Genomic DNA, 10,970 nt, shown 5'->3' with positions numbered 1-10,970 from the left:
TCGATTTATCGAAAAGCGCAACATTTACCGAAATGTGAGCGTCGGGACATTGTAGAAACTTTATTTCAAAAATGTTTTGAAAGAGAGGGTTTTAAAGTCTAAAAACCATCCAAAATAGTTTTGATCCAAAAGGGGTGTGAAGTTGGGATTTGGCTCTCTCCTTGCCGAAGAGATTGAACCTTTGCCCTGCACATCTTTTACCACCAAGTAAACCATCAGTAACGCCCAAGTCTTAAGGGCGGTCAAAAATGGGGTGTCTACACCTGGCATGTCGTAGGGTGTCTAAGCAAACACTTCGATGTTAGAGGTCAAGAATTCCAAGACCTCTAATCTCTCAGTGCTAGACAACGACGATCCGAGCAAAAAGAACTTATCCGGGTTCTTTTTATCTATTCTTACCTCTACCAAGTCTTCCACCGCTTTTTGATCAGCTGCTTTGCCGACATCTGCGAACAGTTCATTGCTCTCAGGTTCTTCCACCGAATGAACATATCCCTTGGCAGCACGGCTGCCATTAGCCGTGACAAAGCATTACTTGGACATAATCTGGTCTCCAAAGACTTCTTCAATTATCCCGGCTTCGTTGGGGAATCGCATTACTTGATGGTAGGATGAAGCTGCCGTTCACATGGCATGCAACAATGTTCTTCCCAAGATTATGTTGTAAGTTGAAGGGACCTTCAATACCCAAAACTCCACTTGTTTTGTCACGCTTCCTGCTCTGACTGGAAGGATGATCTTGCCGACTGGCCACTCTGGCATTGAGTTGAATCCGATCAGGGGGGACACAGCTGGTGCCAAGTCTTTGTCCTCCAATTTCAATTGTTTGAAGGTGTCGTAGTAGATTATCTCACACGAGCTACCTTGGTCTATCAAAATTCGCTTGACGTCGTAATCCTTGATGCGGAGGGTGACGACCAGTGCATCGTTGTGAGGGCAATATATTCTTTCTAAGTCTCTGTCTGAAAAGGAGATGACATTCGTAGGGACTGTTCTCCCTTTTTTGATGGTAGGTTGAGCACTTAGTACTTCTCTTAAGCACTCAGCCTTCTTGATCGATCCTCTGAGCTCACATACACACTCAGGTTCGAATACTCCATGTATCACATTGATCACACCTTGAGGTGGGGCGTCAATTGGCATTCCATTGGGGTTATTGTGGTCCTGGGGGGCTGGTTGCGTCCCTCCTTCAATGTATTTATCCAGGTGACCGGCTGCCACCAACTCCTCCAGATGCTGTCTTAATGACATACAATTTTCAGTGCGGTGCCCCTTTTCTTTGTGGAAGGTGCATCGCGATCTTTCATCGTAGTCTTTCTGTGCTTCTCCTAGCTTAGCTGGCCATTTGACGAAAGGCTCATCGCGTATTTCGCTCAGAATCCGATAGATCGGTTTCTTGAATACCGTGGTTATGGCAGTGCGGATTCTCAACCATCTTTTATCTTGATTCTCTCCGTTGTCTCGCCTGCCGCGTTCGTTCTTGTTCGGACGTTCTACCGCGTTGACCTTTGTCGCGGTCTTTTTATCTGGTACTGCGGTCGTGCTAGACTTTGCCTTAGCACGAGCGCCATCTTCTTCTACCCGAATGTGTTGGTGCACTCTTTCCATTAAGGCCTCCATCGTGAGAGGCGGTGTCATAGTGATTGAGTCCCTTAGTCTGTTCCCGATTGGAAGGCCTCTTTTGTATTGTGCAATAGCCAGATTGGTGGGGCAGTCCCCAATCTGGCTGAAGGTCTCCCAGTAGCGGCTATTGTAGGATTTTAATGACTCTTTTTCGCCCATGTCGATGGAGAGCAGTTGATCAATTTCCACCAGGGTTTTGGTGTTTGTTTTGAACCTTGTTACGAATGCCTCCGCCAATTGCGCCCAGGAGGCTATGCTGCCTTCTGGAAGTTTTTCGAACCAAGTCAAGCCTAGGTCACCAAGGCTTGATGGGAAGAGGATGTACATCAAAGCCTCGTTTCGTCGATATACCGCCATAACCTGGCAGAAGTGGCTTAGGTGCATGTAAGGGTCTGTCTTCCCTTCGTACGTGGTAAATTTAGGCTGGATGAAGCCTGAGGGTAATGATGCGTTCTCTATCATCGGAACGAACGATGAGCTTTGTAGTCTTGCCAACGCTTTATCTGTTGGTTCGTAGGCAAGGTGTGGTACTGGCATTCCAACCTCGACGTTTCCATGCGTCCGAGGAGCCAGCCGCCGAAGGGCTGAAACTCTATGTGGGTCGCGTGCCCTAGCATCCTCCTTCTATTGCGCCCTTTCTTCAAGCACAGTCCGTAAGTCGGACGATCTAGGCAACTCTGTTTGCCTAGATGATGTATGGTGTGTGTGTGAGGGCCGATAGGTACTTCCCTCTGTGTAAGACCTTAATGATCTCGTTCTCTCAGACCTGGAGTAACGAGTTCTGGAAGTCCTTGATTGAGTGTCGCTCGTCCTGAGGCTTCTACTCTCTGCGTGCGATGTCGTGGTATGCCTACTACGATCTTCTGAGTGGCGAGGAGGCGCATTGCCTTTGCGCCCCTCTCTTGTCGCCACCCCTTTTTCCTTGATCTGGCGCTTCATGGCTTCCATGTCCGCCGCCATCTTCCTTATTAATTCATCTTGCTCCTTCGCGCGGTCCTCCAGAACTTGAGGATCAATCCTTCGCTTTTGTCTGTCAGGACTTCGTGAACGAGAGTGACGGGGGCTGTTAGTCCGCCTCCTCCCTCTCGCATCCCTCCTGGGATTTTGTCGCTGAGGCTCCAAGTCCGCCATGGGAGGGATAGAAGGTAGGCCTTCGCGCCTTGCACCACCCTCTGGTGTTTGTCCGTCGATGGCGGACTGCTGCAAATCTTCATTGTGAGCTTTTATAAGTTCTGCGTGGCACAATCCTAATAGGACTCTTACTCCTTCATGTAGAGTCCTCCTAGGATTCATTCTCCTGAAAGATAATGCTTATCCTTCAATACCCCCCTCACTGCTTAAACCAAGTGAGATGGTTTTATCATGGCCAGACTCCAACATGGCCGAGGTAAGCATGGCTATGCTAAGCCGCAGACTAGACCGAGATAACTCTACCTCGGTTCTTCCATTTACTGCTCCTACCACGGTTTTCCCAGCGTTGACCATAGTATGGCTTAGACCGTGCTAACCACTAGCTAGGTCCGATAGAGCTAGCAGCGCTATACCGTGACCGGACTAACTCTGTGTGCGGCATCCTGGCGACCGAGCTACCCGCAGTACTCTCCTGGACCGAGATAACAATAGGTTCTCTGGGTCCGGATTAACTTTAGGGCTGTCTGGAACCGGACTAACTTCAAGGCTCTAGGACCGGACTAATCTTCAAAGCCTTTTTACTCTGCCCTCTGTATTGTGGCCCATAACGGCCCATTACCCAACTCGGCCCAATTTACATATAAATTAACCTCTCAGTGTCAAAAAATTATTTTTGAATTCTTAAAAATTATTTCTACCCACCAAAGATAAAATTATATAAAAATGATAAATCTTTTATTTTTTTTAATTTTTTACCAAATTAATTTTTAATATGTGTTTGGATGATAATCATGTAATAGGTGGTTGTTTTTATTGATATTTTTAGATAGTTATCATGTAATAGATGGTTGTATTTGTTGTTAATAGATATTTTTAGATGATTATCATTTAATGAATGGTTATTAAGTTTTTAATGTGTAATTGATATGTTTAATATATGAAATATTTTTAGTTTTTGATTTTTTGAATTAATGGGTTGCTTTAATAATGACATCAAAATTGTTGCCATGTTTAATTTTTGAAAAAATAGAAACTAATTTAATGAAAATAAATATCAAAAAAAGTATTTCTACCCCCTAAAAAGATAAAATTATAGAAAATAATGTATTTTTAATTTTTTTTACTAATTTAATTTTTAATTTCTTAATTTTTTTTCTAAAAATACATTCTAAAAACCAAATCAAATGTAAGTTTATAATAAAAAGTTTTTTTAACATTATTTAGGCTTCGTTTGGCAACGAGCTATTTTAGTAATTTTTTTATTTTTTACAAAAAATATGCAGAAAAATAGAGAGAGTGATGTGACAACTTATAATGACTTTTTGAATTTTTGACTAAAATAGTTACTCTCCAAAAGAAGTTAATATATTTCAAATAAAATACAAATTAATTAACACAAAATAAATTATAGTATAACACTTTACCCTTAAAATGAATGATTTAAAAATAGGGTGAATTACATTAAAGGTTCTTATAATTTGGGCCTTGTGTTACTTTGCTCCTTAACTTTTCATTTGCGACACGTTTGACCCTAAATTTTGAATCTTGTTCCAAATAAGGACAATTGAAAATATCATTGCTCAATTTCAAGGGCAAAGTTCCCAATTTTATAAAATATAAACTAATTTGATAAAAATAAATGTCAAAAAAATATTTTTGAATTTTAAAAATTATTTCAACCCACTAAAGATAAAATTATATAAAATTGATAATTTTTTTAGACATTTATTTATTTATTTATTTTACCAATTTAATTTTTATTATGTATTTGGATAATAATCATGTAATGGGTGATTGTTTTTATTTTTATTAAATTAGTTTCTTTTTTTCCAAAAATCAAATATGGCGACAACTTTGATATCATTATTAAACCAATCCATTAAATCAAAAAATTCAAAACTAAAAACATTTCATATATTAAATATATCGATTATACATTAAATGCCTAACAACCATTCATTAGATGATCATCATCCACAATAAAAATTAATTTAATAAATAAAATAAAATAAACATCTAAAATATAGTGTATGCCGTGCCTGAAGGCACGGTGTAAATAAAAATAAGTGAACAAAAAAAAAATAAAAAAATAAAAAAATAGGGAGGAAAAAAAGGGAGAGGGGAAATAAAAAAATAAAAAGAAAAGGAGGAAGGTGGGATGGGATCATGGTATCATTCATGGATTATTTATGAGATCATGGGAAAGGTGGATGAGAAAAAAAAAAGTAAGAAAAAAGTAGGAAAGTGAAAAATGTACACGTAGAATACATCACAACCGTTTTGTAATTTGAACAGATATGAGCCGTTCAAATGTCCTAATAGAACAAAAATATATTGAAAATTCAAAAACCCTCCTGTTCAGGAATAATCTGAATAATTGCACTTAATTGATGAGTATACTTATTTATGTCTCATCCCTTTCTATTTTTTTACACTTTTTTTATAAAAAAAATTAAAAAATACACTAAATAAACAAATCTCAAACAGCTCTTTAATATTTATTTTTCTTATCTGAGTTGTTATCCCAAAAACGTTTTCATTTGTTTGTTAGTAATTTTTTTATCTCATTTCTGCTCATAAGTTATTTTCTCAAAAATAAATGGCAAATACATAATTTCAAAATTTTCCCTATAATTCAATATTTTTTTGAAAGACTAATGTTATACAAATAGAAAAAATTTATATATAATAATAGAATTGATTGTGAATTTCTTTTTTCAAAATAAAGTAATATAAAAAATAAATTTATTTATAATAATCACATTATCGCATTATTGTCAAAATTTATTTATTTATTTATTTATTTTTTTTTTTTGGGGGTATGAATTAGAATAGAGATGAGATTGAGAAGTTTTTTTCTTCCACATAACTAATAAAAAAATGAAAGAAATCAAACACAAACACAACCACAGGGAAGCCTTCAAATTGGTCCCAGATTTGAAGCGTTCACTTCTCTCCAATACATAGATCGACTAATATATATATATACACACACAAATTCCTCATACATATACACACATTTGCATATACACACATTTGCAGAGATATATATATCTATATATATCTATATACAGATCAATCACAATTGACATACAAATTTCCAGAGACACAAGGTTTTCATTTTTCTTCTTCTTTCTCTCCTCTAGGATTCCCAAATTTCTCATACATATACACACATTTGCAAAGATACATATGTATATAGTTACAGATCAATCACAATTTGTATCATCATCAAAAACCCACACTTTCTCTCTCTGTGCGAAAATGGCTTCAGCGAGGGTTTTTCTCTACGTTGCTAGTCTCGTCTGGGCTCTCGCGGCGGTGGTGGAAGCTCGAATCCCCGGAGTTTACACTGGCGGGCCGTGGTAGAGTGCTCACGCCACCTTCTACCGCGGCAGCGACGCATCCCAAAACAATTGCCAAAAACCGACCCTCTTTGTAAGGAATATGGAGAGAGGAAAAATATATAAATAGGTGAGTAACGTGGGTTACTTGTTGTGCAGAGCTAGGGTTTCGATCTGAGAGAGAGAGAGAGAGAGAGAGAGAGAGAGAAAAAGAAGCATGGATCAAATAAACAGAAGTGGGGCTCTTGGGCGAGAAGTTGAGGATGAGTGAGAGATAAGGTTTTCATCTCTACCATCTATCTTCGAGTAGAAATCAATCATGACCGTTAAAATGTCTTAGTAAGACAATTGCTTCTAGGATAAATTCAAAAATCTTCTTTCCTGATTATATAGATTTTACATAATTTTATTTTTAGTGGGTAGAAATTATTTTAAAAATTCAAATATATTTTTTTGATATTTATTTTTATCAAATTAGTTTATATTTTATTAACTTGACAATTTTACTCTTAAAATTGAGTAATGATATTTTAATTATTTAGAACAATATTCAAAATTTAAAGTTAAATATATCACAATTAAAAAATTGTAATTCGGCCTTAAAAATATCAATAATTGCCTTGGTTGAAATCAAGATTCAAAATATGCATCACAATTAACGTGACACAAACCCCAACCTAGTGGCAGTGTAAATTGTATTTGTGTGTGGAAATAGGTCTACTATGTTCGGGTGTGGAGCAGAGCGGAGAGGAATCCAGAGAAGAGGAGGCTCAGCAGCCAGGCGAGGGAAGAAGGAAGCGCAGGGAGGGAGTCCGAAGAACAGCAGCTGAAGTATTTGGTCGGAATTTGTATGGGTTGCTGCTGCTCACTTCGGCGAAAGCTTCGTCTTGAGCTTCAAACTTGGAGAGTGCATTAGCTAATTACTCAAAATATTAATCTAACTACTAATAAATGCTTTTTCATCATCAACTTTCACTCTCAGGAAGATCATCTCCGTCATCAGCCCCACAAAACCACCGATTGAATAACCAACCCAGTCTCAGACTCAGCTTTGAACTCAACTATAGACTCATCTGCAACCTCCTCCTCTCTTCAACTCAGTCCACATCTCTCCCTAAGGCCCTCCAACTCCATGCCCACATCATCAAATCTGGGTTTCTATCAATCCCACTCATTTCCCACCACCTCATCAATTTCTATTCCAAGTCCCAACAACCACTCCATTCCCTCCAAATTTTTGAAGAGACCCCAATTAAATCATCCACTACTTGGAGCTCAATCATCTCTTCTTTTGCCCAAAATGAACTCCCTTGCCTTGCTATTGTTTTCTTTCGTCAAATGCTCCATCTTGGGGTTCGCCCCGATGACCGTATATTCCCCAGCGCTACCAAAGCTTGCGCTGTTCTTTCGAGGTGTGACATTGGGCGCTCTCTCCATTGTTTTGCTCTCAAAACTGGGTTTGATGTTGATGTGTTTGTGGGGAGTTCTGTGGTTGATATGTATGCTAAATGTGGGGATATTAGAGATGCCCGGAAAGCGTTTGATGGAATGCCTGATAGAAATGTTGTTTCTTGGAGTGGGATGATATATGGGTATACTCAATTGGGTGAAGATGAGGAGGCCTTGACGCTATTTAAGCAAGCATTGTGGGAGGAGTTGGATGTTAATGATTTTACTTTTTCGAGTGTCGTACGGGTTTGTGGAAATTCTACGCTTCTCGAATTGGGGAAGCAAATACATGGTTTGTGCTTGAAAATGAGCTATGATTCATCGAGCTTTGTGGGTAGTTCTCTGGTTTCTATGTACTCCAAGTGTGGAGTTATTGAAGGAGCTTATCAGGTTTTTGATGAGATACCTGTTAAGAACCTAGGCATGTGGAATGCAATGCTTATTGCCTGTGCTCAGCATACACACACAAACAAAACGTTTGATTTGTTCAAACAGATGGACAGTGTTCGGATGAAACCAAATTTCATCACTTTCTTGTGTGTGCTCTATGCCTGCAGCCATGCGGGACTAGTTGAAGAGGGAAAGCATTACTTTCAGCTAATGAAGGTATATGGGATTGAGCCGACAGATCAGCACTATGCTTCCATGGTGGACTTACTTGGGCGTGCAGGAAAATTGCAGGATGCAGTTTCAGTTATCAATGAAATGCACATAAAACCAACAGAATCTGTATGGGGAGCTTTATTGACTGGTTGTCGAATTCACGGGGACACAGAATTAGCAGCTTATGCAGCTGATAGGGTCTTTGAGTTGGGTCCTGTGAGCTCGGGAATGCACGTGCTACTGTCTAATGCATATGCTGCTGCTGGAAGATATGAGGAGGCAGCCAAAGCCAGGAAAATGCTGAGGGACCGAGGGGTGAAAAAGGAAACAGGTTTGAGTTGGATTGAGGAGGGAAATAGGGTTCATAAGTTTGCTGCCGGGGATAGGTCCCATGCAAAATCTAGAGAAATTTATCAGAAGTTGGAGGAATTGGGAGATGAAATGGAGAGAGCTGGTTATGTTGCAGATACCAGTTTTGTGCTGCGAGAAGTGGATAGTGATGAGAAGAATCAGGCAATTAGGTATCACAGTGAAAGACTGGCCATTGCATTTGGGCTCATTGCTCTTCCACCTGAAAGGACGATTAGAGTTATGAAGAACTTGCGTGTGTGTGGAGATTGTCACACTGCAATAAAATTTATGTCAAAGTGCAGTGGAAGAGTAATTATTGTGAGGGATAACAATCGATTTCATCGATTTGAGGATGGGAAATGCTCATGCGGTGACTATTGGTGATTAAATTGTAAGAATACATTCACTAGGACCAAATTGTTTTACTAGGAAATTAGAAAAGGAAACTTGTAACAATTAATGTAACAAATTCATGGAATTAACCATTTTTGACATAGGAACTACATGGAAGATACAAAAAAGAAAGATGTTTGTGCAGTCTCTATTTATTAAGTTAAGGAAATATTGATGGCATATAAGCCTTTTTGGCAAGACTGACTTGAATTTGGTTATTGGATAGGCATTTTTAGTTTCCTCTTTTTTGGTTTCCTTGTGTTGTTTGCATCATCTTGACGTTTTGTCAATAAAGTCTTTTTATTTATCCAAAAAAATGATTTATTACTATTTCGTTCTGGGGATTTAAGTGTCCTGTATCTGCTATTATTTGAATAACATTCAACAACTAAATGATAATAGTTTCTTCTCCTATACAGGCCAGAGGCAGGGATTCATTTTTACATCCTGTTGTGCTCAAAATTAGGAACACTATAGAAACGGTCTTGTTGTGGCCTTCATTTGATGGAGATAAAGGTAACAAGTTTGCTTTTCTAAATTTGCCGATACTCATACTGCTGCTAAAGCCTGATGGCTGCAAGTCTATTTCTCCCTTTCAGTTTTCCAAAGGTCAGCATGGGTGTATTGATTGTCTAGCACTCATGATATGTACTGAACTACAAGCTCCAGAATCATTCAGAGACTTGACCTCAAAGAACACAAGCCTTGTGAGAATGGACAGTTGTTCACGTCAATATCTCATTTCCTCTTTGTATAAGCACTTTTGTTTTTTACAAGAATTCAACTGATCTCTGTGATGTTAAATGCAGGGGATGCTGCAATGAGAGATTCATTCAGTAGTCAGTTACGTGATCCATCAATTAACACATGATAAGAATGAGGTTGTTTGGTCTGCCAAAATGGGCAATGAGGACTGCATGTATGAGGCATCGATATCTATGCCATTTGTTCTATGCATGGCTAATGTTCTCATCAGTGCTTGTCGAAAGATCCCAGACTCTTGCAAGAAACCCTTTGCTCAGGAATTTCTTCCACATTTCATTCAGTCTTTGGAGATATGTTATAATAAAGGTCGATTGTTGGGTTCGAGTTGTACTGACTTTCAACATCTAGGGTCTCCACATTTTTATTGTTACCATTCCTCTCTATTCATCTTGGTGATGATGGAATCAGAGCAGGTGATACGACTCGTGTCCTTGTTTTTTTTTTTTTTAAAATTATCATGTATGAGTGTTTGTGTTCGTGCTTCTTAGTTGCTTAATCTCAAATATGACCCAAAGGTTTTCCAGGTCAGAAAGTCATATACTTCAGAAATTGAGAAGTGCATAATTATTTATCTCAGCATATAAAGAATATAAGGAGGACATAAATCTATTGTTGTGCATGTTTCAGTGATTCTATGGTGTACAGATGTGGAAAATTTTAACAGGCAGAACTCAGATTCCATATTAACTAGCAGTTTAAGAACACACTAACTAAAGTTAGAAAATAGTACATGCAAGAAATAAGTTGCTTGCTTGCTTGCCAATAAATTGGTATTGAATGGTAAACTAGAAAACTGAAAATGGATGTACTAAGGTTCATCGTAGTGGATTTCTTACCTTTTCTGATCCTTCTCTGAGAGATTTCAGAGAGACTTTGAGAAGATCTGAAGTGTAATGAGGAATTATAGACTTCAGATGATGTACAGCTGAGAAGACAACTTGGAGGCATGCAGCCAAGGTTCTAAAAAGCAGTTGCAATCGCCGTAACGGTGGCGGTGGTGCGGTTGCGGTTGCAGGGTGTAAAGGCCGCAGCGTAACGGTTGCGGTTACCGGAACTGTGAATTTTTTTATTTTTCGCACAATTTGCAAAAAACTTACCGATACGCATATATATTTTTTTATAATCATATTTATTGAGTTTTAAAATAAATTTTGATAAATTTTTTATAATTTGTAAGTATGATCCAATATATTTTATATTTTTAAATCACTAGAAAATAAATTTTTTTACATTTTATTTCAATAATTAATGACTTTATATGTCATAAATCCATATTATACTTGTGACAAAAATTTCTTTTATTGGACTTAG

General features: G+C 38.1%; 1 protein-coding gene across 2 annotated transcripts; it reads left to right on the top strand.

The window, feature by feature from the left end:
- The first annotated feature begins 6,751 nt into the window (after positions 1-6,751).
- Positions 6,752-10,289, top strand: LOC114315491 (putative pentatricopeptide repeat-containing protein At5g52630). 2 transcript variants are annotated; one of them, XM_028262103.2, is made up of 4 exons: positions 6,752-8,892; positions 9,314-9,410; positions 9,494-9,601; positions 9,704-10,289. In XM_028262103.2, the coding sequence occupies exon 1, from the start codon at positions 7,050-7,052 to the stop codon at positions 8,883-8,885; it is 1,836 nt and encodes a 611-aa protein (XP_028117904.2). In that variant the 5' UTR covers positions 6,752-7,049; the 3' UTR covers positions 8,886-8,892; positions 9,314-9,410; positions 9,494-9,601; positions 9,704-10,289. The 2 variants fall into 2 exon arrangements, with proteins under 2 accessions (XP_028117904.2, XP_028117905.2); XM_028262104.2 differs by having other exon boundaries at positions 6,756-8,892; positions 9,494-9,623.
- Positions 10,290-10,970: the final 681 nt, after the last annotated feature.

This window comes from Camellia sinensis, chromosome 2 (assembly GCF_055761805.1).
Source record: "Camellia sinensis isolate YWXY chromosome 2, ASM5576180v1, whole genome shotgun sequence".
NCBI lineage: Eukaryota > Viridiplantae > Streptophyta > Magnoliopsida > Ericales > Theaceae > Camellia > Camellia sinensis.
Note: the sequence above shows the minus strand (reverse complement) of the source record. Positions and strands in the feature narration are given on the sequence as shown.

Bases quoted from the DNA above. Each gene is read 5' to 3' on its own strand.
- LOC114315491 (XM_028262103.2), top strand. From the start codon at position 7,050: ATGCTTTTTCATCATCAACTTTCACTCTCAGGAAGATCATCTCCGTCA.